Here is a 17,961-nt window from a genome sequence, read left to right as displayed (position 1 = left end):
TCCAGGCACTGATTACCTGGGTCTGCTGCTATCAAAGTTTCTGTTTAATATATGTTATTTAACAAGATCTTGTCATTGATCAAAAAATACATTATCATTCTTGCATAATAAAAAAAGATCATCTCAATTGTTTATAAATGTGGAAGGATGATATTTTATTGACCATTTTTTCTTCTTCAGTATCATTACAAACTCTCTGCATCCAGTTAGTAATTATCTTTGAATTGTCTTAGTTACTTTCTTGATACGAGAAAGTCCTTTAGCTGCCAGGCTTCTCACCCCAATTTTTTGACTTACAAATTGCATGTTTGTATTTATACTGATTGCTGTTTGCTGTCTGAGATGTATGCTTGTGCTTGTTTACCAACACCTTTTTCAGCTGTGGAACTGGAGCTCCTGTGGGAGATCAGCAAATGAGAAGTGCTTCAAACATTTTTTATTATTTTTGTGTCTTTGTTTTTTTTTTTTGGTCTGCGTGGGCTGTGCTTTCGGTTTTCCTTCAACTGGGAATTGAATCACCCAACGCTACTGCTCAGAATTGCCTTTGGCTTTGGTTTTCTCACTCCTGCTATTACCAAAAGCATTTGAATGCTGTAGCAGATGGTGCAGGTGCAGGACTGAGAAAAGCATTTAATTTTGTATTAACAGCTTTGTGCCTTTGTGGGAGTGTTTTGAAGGCACAGCATACTCGTTTCTGAGACCGTCTTTGTTTTCATGAGGGCCCTTCGCAGTAAGAAGTAATCTTCCCCATGTGCCATAATAATAGAAAATTAACTTTGACTCCAGTGAGGTTTCATGTGGATTTGTTTGTTTTCTTCTTGCCACAGGCTTGGAAAAGGGAAATTCGAGGATGGTGATAGCATCAACTTGAACGACATAGAGAAAGTCCTTCCAGTGTGGCAGGTAGGTGATGAGGGTATCTCCTGCCCATGCTATGGTGGAGACCAGCAGCTCCTTCCCTATCCTTACAAAACTCTCCACAGAAGTGGGAAAGCTGCTGGATTGGATGTGCTGAGCTATGGTCCTTTGGGGTTTATGATGGAGAATTATGCCTGTGGTTTTGGCAAGCCTTGCAATGACCCTTAATGCTGGGTGAGGGCAGTTATCATGTAGATTTCATTGGGAGGTGAAATGTTGAGGACAGTTGTTCTGGTTTAGGGCAAATTTGGGAGAAAACTTCCAAAAGGGGCCCCCCAGAAAGCCAACCCATGCATCCCCTCCCCCCACCTGGTTCGGGAAAAAATTTCCTCATAGAGAAGTGGAAAGAACCTGTTTATTTAACAGGCCAAGCACTCCCCAGCACACAAAATGAACAATACCGGATGACAAAATGCATTCACTGCTCTGAAAAGATGACAAATTCAGAAAGTTTCTCCGGTGGGTGGTTGCTCTGTTATTAGTCCCTCCGGTGCTGGGAAAGGCTGCAGAGTAGGCCCCAGCAGGCTACGAAGTGCAAGCTCTCGGTGTTTCCCCAGGTCCTGGTCTGGAGCTGGTTCGAATGGTTCCAAGAAAAGGGAAAGTAAAACAGTCCGGGGAAAGCTCGGACTGCCTCAGCTAGCTAAACTAACTAACTAACTAACTAACTAAAAAGCAAAAGGAGCGCAGTGTTCTGCCCTGTCCGCGCCCAGACAACAACAGTGTTCCAGCAGACTGTGGAGGAGCGAGTCTAGTTCTTGGTAACAAAACTCCATGTTTCTTCTTCTCCCCGCCTTCACTCTCAGCCAGTCTTGAAGGCACAGAATATAATGTCCAGCATAAACAGAACACATGATTGGGGATACAAGCATCATAACATCACCCTTGGACAACAGTATATATATATATATACACATACATATATATAGGTATATGTACACAAAGCTCATATATTTTAGGAAAGGAGATTCTGAAAAGCATCAACCCTCCTGACAGCTTCAAAATAAATTGCTGCCAGGAAGCCAGCAGTGATGGTGTGCTGACCCAGGTGTTTCCCCTTTGCGGTTTATATATGTTTAAATGCAGTGGTCATCCACTTGCTTGTTTTCTCCAGCCTGTTCCTTCTCCAGATCTCTCTATTCAGCCCAGTTTTAGTAGTTCTGGTTAAATGACCTTTAATGTTTGGATGTTGGGAAATAGCAGGATGAGACCCTCAGTTATAAAGTCTAATTGAATAAGTCAATTTGTCAGCATCATACAATTTTTCACTTTCCAGAGCCCAAGTCCTCAATGAATCTGAGTGTCCTGGGCTGGGCAAGTTTCTGAGGATGCTCAGTATGTTTTTGCTGAAGTCTCCTCTGCCTTCAGAGGGAAGGGTGGAGACATCTCATGTGCTTTGGTAGTGTTACCCTTTTCAGTGCTGAGCAAAAAGCTCATTGGGCTTTTTGCTCATGCATCATGTGAGGAAAAGCTTTGCTCATCCTGAAAAACATGGGATGATCTGCCTTATTGTTTCTTTTGGGTGAGCTAGCTGGCACTAAATACACAAATCAGTGGAAGGAGTGGAGAAGTGCTGCTAACTTTGCCAGGAAGACTGCAGCTACTTCCTGCTCAGTCTCTTCCATGTTTGATATGTCTGGACTTTAGGTCACAGGAAGAAAACATCAGGTTCAGCTTCTACAGACCCCAGAAATTCTGCAAAATAAGGTGATTTTCCCCAAGGAATAATTGGAAATGAGAAATCAAACCATCTTTGGTGCAAGGAACTGATTTTCTTCTCTAGGGTTTAACTTTCAGTCAACAACTATTAAATAAACCAGATCTTCCTGGTCTATTTATCATCTGATCATGTCCTAACACAAAGTTGTCATCCTGTCCTAACACCAGGTTGAGTCCATTGACTCCAGTGAATTAATTCCAACATATACCTTAATATCTAGATTAATTGCTAGTGTGGCATCTCTAAGATGGAAAACCTAGAGGAAATGCTGGATTTGGTGTTTTGTTTGTGCCTCTGGGCAGATTCATGCAATGCTGTATTATTTTTGAGACATGCTTACCTAGGCATGTATAGTCATATGTGCATGTGGGAACTGGGAGCTGGGTAGTTCTGTGTAAGGATTTATCTTGTTTGGCATTGACAAGTGAAATACTTGCAGACAGCTGGTTTAATCCTAACATATCATTAACTGGATTTGAATGTAATTGTGCAATGACAACAGTGATTTTGTTGGCCTTTATCCCTTGTTTCAAATGGGTCTGTGGAGCAGTGTGTGGGAGCATAAGGGAAAATATTTGAGTGAGCCTATGGAAGAAAAATCTACCTTCTATGGGGCTGTCCCACACTGTAGTTATCTTTGTGTCATATCCTGATGAAGAGGCTTTTCGGGTTGGAGATATATAAACTTCTGTTCTCTATTTAAGAACTCAGGGGTTGATTACAGCATCTGTACATGGACGGAGGGGTCAATCTGAGCATCCTCCAATGCCACTGGGGTGGTCAGAGCACCCTCCAAGCACCACTGCAGTGGTCCTAGCATCCTCCAGTGTGACTGGGCCAATCCAAGCATCCTTCAAGATGACTCAGATGAAAATGTTTTGCTGCTGAATGTGCTTCAGCAGCTATAGCAGGGTTAAGAATATAATGTCTGAGAGATATAGTGAGTCTTACTTGCAGGCTGCTTTGGAAATTTGTGTTCCTTTAATGATAAGTTATAATAGGACATGAATCTAGAACTAATTTGTAGTGTACATCCAGATCTGTATGTGTATCTCTACAGAGAGATACAGTGACACCTCTAACATGTTAAGCAGAATATTCTGGATATCTGGGTGTTAATATATATACATGAGTTTTGCTGCTGAAATCCATCAATATTATTTTAACAAAATATTCCAAGGAAAGCCTATAACTATTTGGCAATTAAAAGGTGAAAAATAAACAAAGCCCAAAACAACTACCCCTAAAATCCTCTTCTTTTGTTTGGAAATTTGAGAATGGGTTCATCTACTCCTCAGAGATGCTCTTGCACCATGTCACGCTGCCATCTTGTGGACATGCACAGGCAGGCAAATCTGTCTCTGCTTTGGCAGTGGGCGAATTCCTTCACCACAACTAGTATTTTGAAGCTTTCTCCTGCCCCATCTTTTCAAAGCTCATCTGAGGTGCTTGTTCTTACTGTTAAATAGGCTTTGTTTTGAAAACTTCATGGCTAGGAGCTCATGAGGTCATTGCTTTGTCTCAGCTTGTTAGCTGTAACCTTTTCATCTCTCCTTACTCATAAGTCTCTAGCTGGATTTGGGCAGTAATTCACCTAAGTGCTGACAAAAAACAACTTTGGAAGAAAATAATCTTTTGAAGATAAGTGTTCCCCATACATAAGATCTTTTTATTGCACCCTAGGGAGGATCAGTTATCTGCTGCATTTGAGACATGCAGCTCAGATGCAGAGCAGGTCTTCATCACCTTCTCCATTTTCATCTCAGCTGGTTTGTTGGAGAAGACCACGTAACCATCTTGGCATCATGAAGACATCACAGGGAGGGCTGAGTCAGTGCATTTTTCTTTTGCTCCCTTTGGCAAATGCTTGGAAAGACTTTCATTCTTGGATGTGTCACAGCCAAATGTCCTGATCCTAGATACAGTCTTCAGACTGCGAGCTCTTGGCAAAGTCTACACTTACCAGAGAAAACAACCCAGGAGGCCATCTCCTACAAAATACTCTTTCGCCTCCCTGTGAAGCTACTGTAGCTCACAAAGGATAAAGGAGGCTGAATGTCATGGGGACATGCTGTAAATGCTGCTAGAAAATGAGCAGAGAGTTTTGGGACGTGTCAAGTGGTTTGTAGACTGGCATCTTGCATTTTTTGGCTTTCAGTTTGTTTGACTCGCCTCCAGGGTGGGCTTGCCCTCCTCTGAACAGTGCAGTTGTGCCTTTGCTGGCCAGCTGCTCCTTGTCTTGTGTTACATGGCGTTTTTAAAATGCTGGGCTTTACTGGTGCTATGGTGTGGTGGTTTTGCATGGGAGGTAAAGCTTCCGACACACTTCTGTGAAGATCACATTAAAGACAAAAGAAACCCAGGAACTTTCTCTTTCTTTTCCAGTCAGCAAAGAGGTAATGGGCTGGGTGGCCCCTGCTGCAGGGCTGGGCCCCTTTCCCCGGGGTACCCGCCAGCTCCTCACCAGCTCCCCATCAGCTGCCGGGCAGGGGAGGGAAGGCTGCACAGCTGAGGCCAGGCCGGGCCATGGCTGTGATTTCTAACATCTTACTGCTACTCAGCCCTGCCCTACCGCCAGCCCGGGCTGAGCCGGGTCTGCTGGGCCCTAAGAACAGCCCCGGACTGAGACGGTTTGGCCAGGACTCTACTACCATTGAGGTTCGCCTGCAACCACTGGGCAGGGGAGAGGAGAAGCCATGCCATCAACAACCCCCACCCCCCGCCCTTCCCCCTTTCCTGCCGCAGCTCTGGCCGCAAGCTAGTGAGCTCAGCTGGGGTCAGATGACCATCTGCAGGCTCTGGGCAAGTTATTAACTTTTTCAGTGCTTCAATCCTCCCTCGAGTGAGAGAAGGGAACAAAATGTAGCCAGTGTAGAGGAACAACATGAAAGACATCGAGGTCAGTAAAGAAGTCAAGTCCCAGATGGGAGGGATAAGGAGATGCCTTGATCTTGGGGCTGAAATCCTCTTGTAAAGCTATGGAGAAAGATGTAATTGATACATCAGACTCTTTCCCTGTAACACATGAAAGCATGGGGAGATGAAGAGTTCAAACTGATGTCGAGCAAAGGCCTCCATACCAAAGAAAGCAGATGTCAAAGTAGCTGTGATCCTATGAGAAGTTAGAACAGAGAAGGAGAGAAGAGTGATAAAGATCCTGTGCCCCCAGAAAGATTATTTCAGAGATAGATAAAGAGAACCTTTGCCTTTGAACAGCTCATCTTTAAAACAATACCCCATAAGTTAACATGACCCATAAACACAGCTGTAGGAAAAGCTTGTGGAAAATGGGAGAGATTTCACAATGGCAGATTTCCCCGGGCAGCTGCTGTTCGCGGAGAGAACCATGAGAGAACTGTTTTCTTGTGGAGGAGTCTTCATAACATTAACAAGAGGGACTTCTCTCCCTAAGTGAACTGAAGAAAGACTATTTTAGAGGTGGTAAACTGATTGAAATTTTAGGGTTTTTTTCTTTACATTATCAGTGGGAAAGAAAAGGTTGTAGGGGGAGGAGAAGTTTTCTGAAGGTTTTGTTCTGATTCTTATTACTCTTTCTTTTAGTTACTGTAAATAAATTTTTCTTTATACCCTTTTAAACTTTTGAGCCTGCTTTGCCTTTCTCCTAATCCTACCTCACAGAAAATGAGTAAGTACATTCTAGTGAGTGCACTGGTGATTAGCCAACACTAAACCCACTATACTCATTGGTGCATTGGCCGAGAAATCTTAAATTAGTGAACCAAAACCACTACATATGGGATAAACTTGGAGGACAGCACTGATATAATTTGGTTTGGCATCTTAATTGCCTTGCAGCTCATGTCCTTCTGTTTCCTTACTGACTTTTGACCCTTTTTGTCATATACTTGGAGTTATAATAAACTGCTTGTTTGTCTTCAGGCTACACTTGTCATCCAGCTTCTTTGTTGGATGAAAAACAAGAGAGCAGCTCCTCAGGAGAAAGACAGACTCTTTAATTGTTCATGTTCCTTTTAGAACCACTGTATTCTTGACTTTGTCCAAACAGGCTTAGAAGTGCCAGGATTCCTGACCATGCTGGGATCTCACCTGAATTTAGGCACTTACCAGGCATTGGAACACCTCCTCATTGACAAGTATTTTCAAGTCAGACATTACAGTTCGATGTGGAGATTATGTGAGTAAAGGCAGGACATCTGTGTGGGCTGGTCACTCAGATTTCTTGTCCTAGGAGAGGCATGGACACATTGGGACATTATTTGTTGCATCTCAGTGTAGAGATCTAGAGAAGTGTGAAAAACATAGTTCACTTTCCTAGTAAAATTTAAAAGCTTAATAAAGAACAATAGGAGACAAAGACAGTAAAGCAAAGATTACGGCTGGGTGTGTCTTGGCACTCAGCCAAGTGCGCACTGTTACCTTCGGGGATAGCCCTTAAATGCCTTTTCCATTACATCAGCCTGTTGCATATTCATAGACCCTTATGCATATTAATATTTTTAATAAACTAGTTTACAAATTCCAGAAACTATTTTGCATGGCCCCTCCTTGGGTCCGCCTTTTTAGAGCATGCGTGTTTCTTGGCTGTGGTTTTGGCTCCTTCTCTTTATCACTTCCAGTTTGGGCCTTGGTCCATACTTTCTTCAGATGGCAGATGCTGATAGTTGGCATATCAATAGCAGGGTCCTCATTACATGTTCACTGAATGTTATCCCGACCAAACAGACAGTTCACTCCTAACTATATCAGCTACCACTACTACTATGTCTGAGTTTTTTGTTAATAGCAGAAATAAAAGCAAAGTTATTTTAACATTATACATATAGCATTCATCTTAATATTTGCGAAAAGCCAACAATATAATGTGTATTTATAACAGAAGGCTGAATGATTCCATGATTCCTATCTGTGTATACCCATATCCTTTCCCTGTCAGCTCTGCAGGAGCCCGGTGGGACCCACTCACACATGGACTTGGTCAGATATGGTAGGTTCTTTAAGAGTGATGAAGTCTACCCAGGTGTCCAGGGGAAGAAGGGTGGATCATGGGCAAGCATCACCTCTGCTGTCACTCTGAATGGGGCAGGGGGGAGGAAATCAGTGTCCAGCACTGGTGTGAGGGCTTGCTTCTGGACCCTACAGATCACTGATCCTTCCAGGGTAGTAGTGGCAGGGGGACATGTCTCTTTGGAGCTCAGGGACAGCTCTTTGATGGGGTGGTGTTATTTACTATCACCATACAGAATCCTCATCCGCTCCACACCCTCTCTTGCCCACTCTTCCTGCACTTTAGGGTTGGGCAGTTGTCATTTTAATCAGCTTGGTCTGCAGCTCATATCCTTCCTCTTTCAGTCTTGCCCATAACAACATGGCCCTCTCTCAGTAGTCTGTTCTGCACCCATTAAGCTGGGATGGGCTCATCCCTATGTGTTGCATCCCCTCTTTCCAGGTTTAGGAACGGTATTCTCCAATTTAGTACTCCCACTAAAAAGAAAACCATGAGCCGCTCACCTCCCCCCTCCAGTGAGAGACACAAAAAGCAGAGATCATGGGTTAAGATAAGAACAATCAATTGGAAACAGCAATGAGATAAGAAAACAAACAGTAACAGCAGCGATATTAATAACAAAAGTGTACAAAAGCAAGAGTGATTTACATGCAAAATGCTCACCATAGACCCCAAGTGATAATGAACACTGGCAGACGGGTTTCCCCCCCTAGCAATGCTTTTCTTGATCCCAAGCCATGCTCCTCTTCACAAGGGAGAGTTCCTTACTTCGCCCCTGGTAATAACATGAAATTGTATAGACTAACAACCTAGACACACCCACATGGCTCTAGGGTCTGCCCCCTCACAGCTAGTGTGAAAAAATTAACTGTCCTGGCCAAAACTGGGACACTACCCACCCCTTTTTCTTTACCATCTACATCAAGCCCAGATCCTGCTCCTGTATAGATAGATATTTATATATTTATACACACAAAAGCACGGGTGTCATTTCCATAATAAACAGCCATCCCTCCAAGATGTCTGTTGAGTTCATTTAGTCCAAGACTGTGGGTTCTATCTGTCCTAGATGTCTTCCAGGGCAGGGGGGCTGGTGTGCTGTCAGATGGTTGCAAGCTGCATCAGGAGCTCACAACTGCTGTATCTGGAGCAGTCCATTTTCATTGTCCATGGTAGTTATGGCACACAGTTGCAGTGCCATTCAGCAACCAATATTATACAATTCAACATTACAGACTGTTCTCACCAAAAAATCAAATCCCCCTGAGGTACACATGGTGCTTCCCTGTCCCTCTGTATTACTCACCAAGTGCACCCAGGTCCTTGAGCAAAAGCAGTCCCATGGATGGGTTTGCCTTTGCTTGAGGCAGGACTAATACAAACTGTCTTCCCTAACACATTCCTTATATGCACCATGGGGACTTTATTCCCTTCTAAGGTACATTCAGGTTTTGATTGGACAGGGTCAGTTTGATTGGTAGAGCCTTGGGTGTTAACTAAGCCCGTGGCTTTTGCTAAATGTAGATTCCAATGTTTGAAGTTCCTGCCTCCCATTGCCTCTGCTGTGGTTTTTAGCAGTCCATTGTACCATTCAATTTTCCCAGAGGCTAGTGCATGATAGGGAATATAAGACTATTTTTGAAATGAGTCCCATTGTCCAACTCAGTTCTTTCTGGGGTCCCATGTTTCCACAGAAATTGTTTTTCAAGGCCCAAGATGGTGTTCCAGGAAGTGGTGTGAGGCACAGGGTACATCTCCATCCACCCAGTGGTTGTTTCCACCACAGTAAGCATGTAACACTTGCCTTGGCAGGTTTGCGGGAGTGTGATGTAATCAATCTGCCAGGCCTCCCCATATTTATATTTTAATCATCGTCCTCCATACCACAGAGGCTTTGCCAGCTTGGCCTGCTTGATTGCAGGGCATGTTTCAGTTATGGATAACCTGGGAGATAGTGTCCATAGTTAAGTCCACCCCTTGATCACAAGCCCATCTGTATGTTGCATCTCTTCCCTGATGACCTGAGGCATCATGGACCCACCAAGCAAGAAATAATTCATCCTTATCTTTCCAGTCCAGATCTACCTGAGTCACTTTCATCTTGGCACTCCGATCTACCTGTCCATTGTTGTGATGTTCTTCAGTAGCTCAACTGTTGGGTACATGTGCATCTACATGATGTACTTTTACAGCCAACTTCTCTACCCAGGCAGCAATGTCTTGCCACAATTCAGCAGCCCAGATGGGTTTCCCTCTGTGTTATGAATAAGAAGCTTAACTAGGCCAATATTCAAGCAGCAATCAATTTATTATTTAATATGGTAAAGTATGAGCAATACAGCGCTGGGTACAGTGGGGGAAGTTTTCCCTCCAACTGCACACCGATAATTGATGGTTACAGGTATTTATAGGGGTACTCATCAGTTTTTTCCAACAGTTTCTATTTCCAATTTATTACATCGCAATTCTATACACTATTGTGATTTTAATTTCTCAGGATGTATTTTCAAAGGAGTATCCCCAGATGGTGATGGTCCAGTTTCCAAAAGAAGAAAGACAAATCCCATCTGGTGGAGTCCAGCTCCCCAGATGTGTCCACCTTTTAATTGCAGAGACTATAAATCTCATAACAGTGATGTCTAGCTTCCCTTTGGTCGAAACCATAAATCCTTGAGGTGATGTTCATCTTCCTTTCTCAAACTGTTTTTCTCCGCTTCAATAAGGCGTGAGATAAGCATATTTCCTATATATATATTCCAAAGCTATAGTTTCAAGGATACAAGTAATATTCTAAAATTATGCTTCAAAAGGTTATTATTGCAGAGCTTTTTTATGGATTAAATGCAAGCAAAAAGCAACATCCTTAACACCTTAATTCCAATGCTCCTAAATCAACCAGGGTTAATTGCAAACAAAAGATAGGCTCAAAGGCCTTTTTCCATGCTTTATTTTCATCAGTTATTATTAGAATTCACAACTATCCCATTGTCGATGTCCACACATTTCGCATTCACAAGTACACACTTCGCCTGTTTGTACCTGACACAAAACACAGCTTTGCATCTCACACTCTGTGCTGCCAATTGGTCTTTTTTCCATCAGTCCAGCCACCACCACAGAGCGTTTGCTACCATCCACAAGTCAGTGTACAGGTAGACAGCTGGCCATTTCTCTTGTTCAGTGTTATCTAAAGTCAGCTGGACAGCTTTCAGCTCTGCAAGATGACTCAATACACCTTGTCTCTCCATAGCTTCTGCAACTCATCTCGTAGGACACCATACAGCAGATTTCCATTCTATGTATACCTATGATACAGCAGGAACTGTCAGTGAAGAAAGCGTATCACTTTTCATTTTCTGGTAGCTGATTACATGGTGGGGCCTCCTCAGCATGCCACCTGTTCCTCCTCCTCTTCTGATTATAGTCTGAGATTCTCAACTTCAGGCCAGTTTGTGATGACTTCCAAGATGCCTGGGCGATTGAGATTTCCTATTTGAGCTCACACATCAGAGCTATCCACTTACTCTATGTAGCATCAGTGGCATAATGTATGGAGGGGGCTTTCCATTTGAACATCCAGCCCAGCACCAGCAGTCAGGGTGCCAGGAGTAGCTGTACTTCAGTGCCAATCACTTGTGAAGCACCTTGAAACCTTTAATAAACCACCAGCATTTGCTTTTCAGTTGGGGTTTAACAGGCCTCAGATCCTTTGTATCCCCAACTTCAGAACCCCAGGGGTGGTCCTCAAGTCTCCCCAGGTACTTTTTTCCAGACTTCAGAAAGAACCATTCTCCCCGGCTGTGGTGTAGAGCATATTTTTTACATCTTGTCCTGTCCTGACTGGCCCAAGGGCTACTACATGAACATTCTCCTGTTTAATCCGTTCAAAAGCTTGTTGTTTTTCGAGACTTGAAAATTGTTGTTCTTCCATATCACATAATAGACATATCTTACAATCTGAGTGTAATCTGGAATATGCATCCTCCAGAAACCTACAGTGCCAAGGAAACCCTGTGTTTTCTTCTTGCTGGCCAGTGGGGACATAGCTGCTGTTTTGTTGACCACGTCCATTGGAATCTGGTGATGTCTTGTCATTGCTTTCAGGAGGATCTGGATTATCTTCTTTGCTTTCTCCAAAACTTCCTCTGCTGTGTTGCCCCACCCCACCCTTTTCCAGTGCAGTCTGCATCAGTTAATGGCAAATCATAGGACTGTGTTTCTACCCCTGGGGCAGTTGGTTCCAGGTGTACTGGATTCCCCTCCAGGTGAAAGCAAACTGTGGCCTGAAGGCTGCTGCTAAAGGAATGGAGAAAAACACATTAGCAATGTTGATGGTGGCACCACTTTGCTGCCTTGAACTCCAGTTTGTACTGAAGTTCCAGCATGTCTGGCACGGCATCACTCAGTGGTGGTCTGACTTCGTTCAGACAGCAATAGTCCACTGTCAGCCTCTGTGGGTGAGGGTCTGTAGTGACACAGAGTCCCCAGGCAGGTGCAAAAGAGAGATGCTTTATTGCAAAAACCAGGCCTTTTTAAGCAGTTAGCCCATTATCAGTTACATAGTTTTAAAGCATAACAAACATAATTCAATCAACCAACATACACCATGATGCGAACATACAATAGTTATATAACTTGGTTTTATACCCCTAATTCAGCTGAGTCTCTTTCCCACAGTCCTTTTCTACTTAGCCGAAGTAACAGGCCTGAGCCATGTTTTTACAAGGCCTTCCTTTTGTAAAGTTTTACTTATCGGTAACAAGTCTCTACTCTCCACTGGACTTATGCACAGGCCATACAGGACTATCAAAGGGTAAGGGATTATTGCTGACCACTACCTGGCTCTCCAGTTCACAAATCATTTATATGGACGGTAGTCACAGAGTCCTGGTTGGTGCGGTATTTTTGATGGTGCACTGTTGTGATAGTGATTGGTACCTGTTATTCTTCAACCCTCAGCAGTCCCACAGCAGAAAGGTCCTTTGAGAGACCAGGCAAGGTATTCAACTTATTTCCTCTGTCTCCACAACAGCTATCCCAAAAGCCCAATGATGCCCTTTTGGGTCCTTGAAATACCTTCTCCTGAGGTAATCTATGCCAAGGATGCACAGGGCCTCTGGGCCAGTCACAATGGGGCGTTTTTGACATTCGTTCCCAATCAGGCTCACTTCAGCTTCCAGTACAGTCAGTTATGGGATCCCCCTGTCATCCCAATAATAGAGATGGATTCTGCCCCTACATATCTTGATGGCACCAGGATACATTGTACACTGGTATCAACTAAAGCCTTATACTCTTGAGGGTCTGATGTGCTAGGCAATCTGATCCACACAGTCCAATAGATCTGATTGTCCCTTTCCTCCACCTGGCTGGAAGCATGACCCCTCTAGTCCTGGTCATAGCACTTGTTGCTCACTTGTAAATATGACCTGGAGGTCCCTTCAAGAGGATCAAAAGTAACATTAGCCCTTCTGTTCTGTCTGAGGACTTGCCCACAGGAAACTGGAGCAACATTTATCTTTGAAGAATTTCTTATGGTTGCTGTTTTCCCTTCCAAGTCACATCCCTGTGCTGCTAGAGCTGAGGTGGGTTTTCCATCCCATTTCCTCATGTCCTCTCTGTGGTGACGCAGGTAAAACCACAGGTTACCTCAAGGTATGGACCCTCTCTCTTGAGCAGCGGTGCGCTTGCTCCCAATAGCAGACGCTGGTCCATACTGGTGGGGCATGGGACATTTCCTCTCTTACTTGCTTGAGTTTTTCCAATCTGTCCGCAGTCTTGGACAGTCTTTCCACAGCCGAGGCGCAGGTTGGTAGGGAGGAAAAAAGATGATCATATTGCCGGAGTCGAGTAGTCACCTGAAGCACTGTCTGTTCTCCTTTCATTGACATCAATGCCAATGAGTTGGTGTACAACGATGGCACGCTCCATGCAAACTTCTGACGCATGGATTGTGTACACCACACCTCATCTGAATCTATAGGGGACTGCTTGTTATTTGAATTCCTATATAGTACCTCCAGCACAGCTAATTGTCTCAGGTCCTAGATACCTTTCTCCATGACATTCCACCTGCTTGGGCACACTACTAGATCATCCTTGAGATAATACCTTTCCCTCACACTTGAAAGGTGTCACCTCCAGAGGCTGAGTTTCTGTCCTCTTCCCAATCCCCTTGTCAATGCCCGCATCCCTGGACAGGGATCCCAGTTGCTTGGCTTTGCTACCATCTACTTTCATATTGTGGGCTGTGCTATCCCAGCATCGGAGCAGCCAGGTCAATAGGGGCTTACCTAGCTGGCATCTAAAATGTTTTAGCATATCTCGCAGCTCACCCAGATATAGGGATTGAGTGATTATCACTGGCCCTGCCTTTTCCTCCTGTTGTGAGCGTCCTACTTCTTCTTCATCCCTCACTAAGCAAACTGATTTGGTCTTGGATTTCTTCTTCTGTATAGGGGCAACTGCTACCAGCACTGGTTGTTCCTCTGGTTCAGCTGCAGTTTGAGTGGCCACAGTGCCTGTTGCTCTGCTTTTCTCCTCCTCCCCCAAGGGTGCTGTCTAGTATCAAGCAGTGTCTGATAAATAGTAGCCAGGGCCCAACACACCTCAATAAATTGCTTCTCCCTGGTGTTGCCACAGCATTCTCCTTGAAAATATTCTGTCACTTTATCAGGGTCCTATAGTTGTTCAGGGTGGACTTCCAAACCATTGGAGAAGAGAATGTCCCCAAATACTGGCCTATGTCCTCCCACATTCCATGCCACTCAGGGCTATCCACTCTCAGGGCAGATCCCTGAAGGACCTTCCTAGAAATCTCTTTTGTAACTCTACACATGGTGTTGACCATACTTAGGAGACCTGGTGGACTTAGCAACAAGAACATGCTTTCCTTAACATCCAAAGGGAATTCAAAATTCTCAAAAGCTGTTGTAACAGGCTTGAAGGAAAAAAAGCTGGGGAAATTCATCCTCCCCTGTTCCCCCCACAGGCTGAGTATGATTATTAATGAATTCCCAGAGGCAGCACCCAAGGCAGGGGCAGGAGAGCAACACTGAATATACATCTCAAATGATCCTCATTGCCATTGATGTTAATCATGTCATAAGCTGATATCACATAGGACATTAACGAAGCAATCCTGATCCCTTTGCCTGCTCTGAAAAAGAGCACCGTGAGGAGCACATAAGGGAATATATACAGGGTTAGATGCCACAACCACATGAATAGACCAAGCAACCTTTTAGCCAGTGGCTCTGTACCTAATATCAAAATTGCATCTATAGTGGTTTAAAACAAGCAGAGAATTAAACCTTGTCTTGGTTTGAAAGACAGGTGTCAGCAGAGGGAGGTGGGAACCTCCCTTGAAATGGAGAATATGACCCCCTTCTCTCCAAATTATTATAACTTTGAAATTATGAGGCTTTCAAGCAAAGATATGGGAAAAGGAATAACAGTTCTTTACTAGTATGTATATGGATAACAAGGCAAACAAACAACAATGGCAGCAACAACAAACAAAACCAGAAAACCAGTAACGACCTGCTCTCAGCTGCAGGCACGTTCCCCTTTGGAATAGTTATGGTCACAGCTGGCAGGGGTGCTGGTGGCTCCCTGGCTGGGCAGGGCAGGTGCAATGATTCTTCTGCAGCTGCAGGGGGCGCTGTGGCACAAGTTTGGCATTCTCTCTCACATGGTAATGGTGGATGTAGCTGGCAGAAGGGATGGAAAAGTGGCTTCCTTTACAAACCCCCAGCGACAGACAATCCTGGTGCCCCTCCAGATGGTGAAAAGAGCTGTAGCAGGAACCTCGAAAGCATCAAGCTGAACGGCAGGTGTGAAAAGTGCATATTATATGGCTCTATGCAGATATTTACTATATGTATTATGTTGTATTAATTAGTAGTGCTGTATTAACATTTTAATAGTATGGTACGTGTAGTTTTGTAGTTAAAAGGTAACTTTTGTAGTTAAAATAAAAACTATGTATGTGGGATATTTTTTTAAAGAAAGGAATGAGGTACTCACAACAGATAGGAGCCACAGGACACCTAAATCTTTCAGAGAAAGAGAATTTATTGCTCTCTTATCAGAAGAAACTAACTTCTTCCCGCCTTGCTCAGCCATGAAGATGCCGTTAGGATTAGGAGGAAGAAGTTGACACTGATCAGACAGAATCCTTTGTTTGAATGGAATTTATGCATCATGTATGAGATGTATGAATATGCAACAGGCTATTGCTCTTAAGGGCTAATCCTCTGTTAATGTGTGTCCTTTTTCGAGCTTATTTTGCCCAGAAAAGGGTACCCGGACTGTCCATAACTCTTTGTTTCTGTTGTCTCATATTGTCCTAATCCAAATTGTCCAAATTATTATTACTCTAATTATATTACTATTTTTATAACCATTTTATTACTATTAAACTTTTAAAAATTTAAAAACAAGTGATTGGTGTTTTTCACAGCAGGGATGAGCAAAATACCGGAGTGGTAGATGAGATGTATCAGAAACTCCACAGCTGTATCTGGAACTGCGGGACATCCCGGCAGGCAGGGTGTGTAGGGCTACAGTGTAGCAAAAACACAAAGCAGTGGCAAAGAAACAGTGGAGGCTGGGCAGCAGCAGCCCAGCTCCCGAACGCAGACTGAAGAGGTTCCCTTGGAGGGGAAAAGGGCTCGGGGTCCCAGTGTTTCCCCTGAGGCACCTTAGCAGATGGTGAAAGTTCTTTTTTTAGGGAGGTGTAGGGTATTAATAGGGTCCCAGTTCAGTGGCTGCTCTCATGAGCAAAGGCTTACCCATGGCAGTGAAGCGATATGTGGAATAAATAGACTCCAGAACCTGATGTAGTTATGAAGTGGTTATGTATTGTCAGCACCCGGCACAAGCGAGATAGCTCTCGTGAAAGCTTGTGCCCTGAGCTCTGTTCTAAGCCACATCGTTATTCACGAAGATGTTCCATATGCATTACATTACACAATCTCTCCTTGCATATTCAACCCCTGGCCCAGCCTGTCCTGCCTCACATGGTAATTAAATCCACGCCCTTCGGAGCATGTGTTGTTCACGGTGGTGGTCGCACAGGGAGTCTTTGGTGGTCTCTGAGACTGAAGGCTGTGGTCTTCATCATGGTTGAACTTTTGAACTTTTCTTCTTTGCACGTGTGCTTTGGTCCCTTGGTGCTTATCTGAGTACGTCTGTCTATTTTGATGAGCTTGGAGACAGAGGAGCCCCTTTATCTGGGTTTCTGCATTCCTTGGTCTTCTCCCAGTATTGTTCTTTATCGCAGGGAGCTTCAGAAATTTGCATTTTCCTATGCCCTTTGTACCATGGCAGAGGTTTCTTAAGTAAAAGGTTAAAATTCAACACCTAATTCTACAAGCTAAAATTTCAGTGCTTAATTCATATTGCTAACTTAAGTGAACACCCAAAACCTCCATTTCAGCAGAAGAAGCAGGACAGGGCTGAGCTCCAGGGGCAGCAGCGAATTCTCCCCCTCCAGTAAGCAGCAACTCAACCGGTCCTCCTCCAAAGCCGCGAAAGCAAGAGAGCTAGGAGCTACGCCCAGACCCCTTTTCCCTAGCCAAATTCTCGTGGTATCTCTGCCCCTTCAAGAGAAACCCTCAGATAAGAGATGTGCAGCCAGGTGCCCTCCTTTCCTGAGCTTGGCAACGTCTTTTGTCTCTCTTAAGTACCTGGTCGCTAGGGTTCCTTAGTGATCGATAGGACAAAATTCCATGAGAGGAAGAAACAAAAGGAAAAATCCTAATGTTATGGTTTGATGTTGGCGCAATGCCAGTGGCCTTATGAAAATATATTTTCCCTAGTGTCTGCTGTGAGATGTGATTAGAAATAGAGCAAAGCAGGCTTCAGCTTAGGAATAAAGGAAAAAACTGTATTAACTTACAATATGAAATAAAAAAAGGAACACAGAACTCAGAATGAAAACTTTCTAAAAACATTCCTCCTCCTCCTCCCCCCAATTTTTAACGTAACACAGTGAGACAAAACTTTGGATTCTCAATCAAATTATTACTTTTCAGATAATCGACTCTCAGTTTATCACTACCCTTTATATAATCAACTCAGTTCATTAAGGAGAGAGGAGTCCCTCTTGTACCATAGGCTTCCCCAGGAAACACAGTTGAAACCTCTTGTGTTTCCATGTCACACATGGCACCGCCTGGAGAACATTTGCTATCGTGACCTCTTCCTTCCATGTCCAGTGGTCTCACCACTGCACATGGACTGGGGCTGCTTCTAGGGTTCCTTTTTTAAGGATGCTTTGCCCAGTTTTAAAAAAGCAACAGTCTCTCACTTTTGGGACACCAGTCCCCCCCCA

At 44.0% G+C, this 17,961-nt stretch overlaps 1 protein-coding gene across 5 annotated transcripts in view; it reads left to right on the top strand.

Annotated features, from left to right (window-relative positions):
- LOC118701491 (CBP80/20-dependent translation initiation factor-like) overlaps nucleotides 1–17,961 on the top strand; it is a 442,809-nt gene that overhangs the window by 160,856 nt on the left and 263,992 nt on the right. For all 5 annotated transcript variants that reach the window (XM_036406131.2, XM_036406130.2, XM_036406129.2 and 2 more), the window contains one exon: nucleotides 828–903. In XM_036406131.2, coding sequence (XP_036262024.1) covers nucleotides 828–903 — 76 coding nt within the window. The remainder of the gene's footprint in view (nucleotides 1–827; nucleotides 904–17,961) is intronic.

The sequence above is a fragment of the Molothrus ater genome, chromosome W (genome assembly GCF_012460135.2).
Source record: "Molothrus ater isolate BHLD 08-10-18 breed brown headed cowbird chromosome W, BPBGC_Mater_1.1, whole genome shotgun sequence".
Taxonomy (NCBI): Eukaryota; Metazoa; Chordata; class Aves; order Passeriformes; family Icteridae; genus Molothrus; species Molothrus ater.
This window is presented reverse-complemented; position numbering and strand designations above follow the sequence as displayed.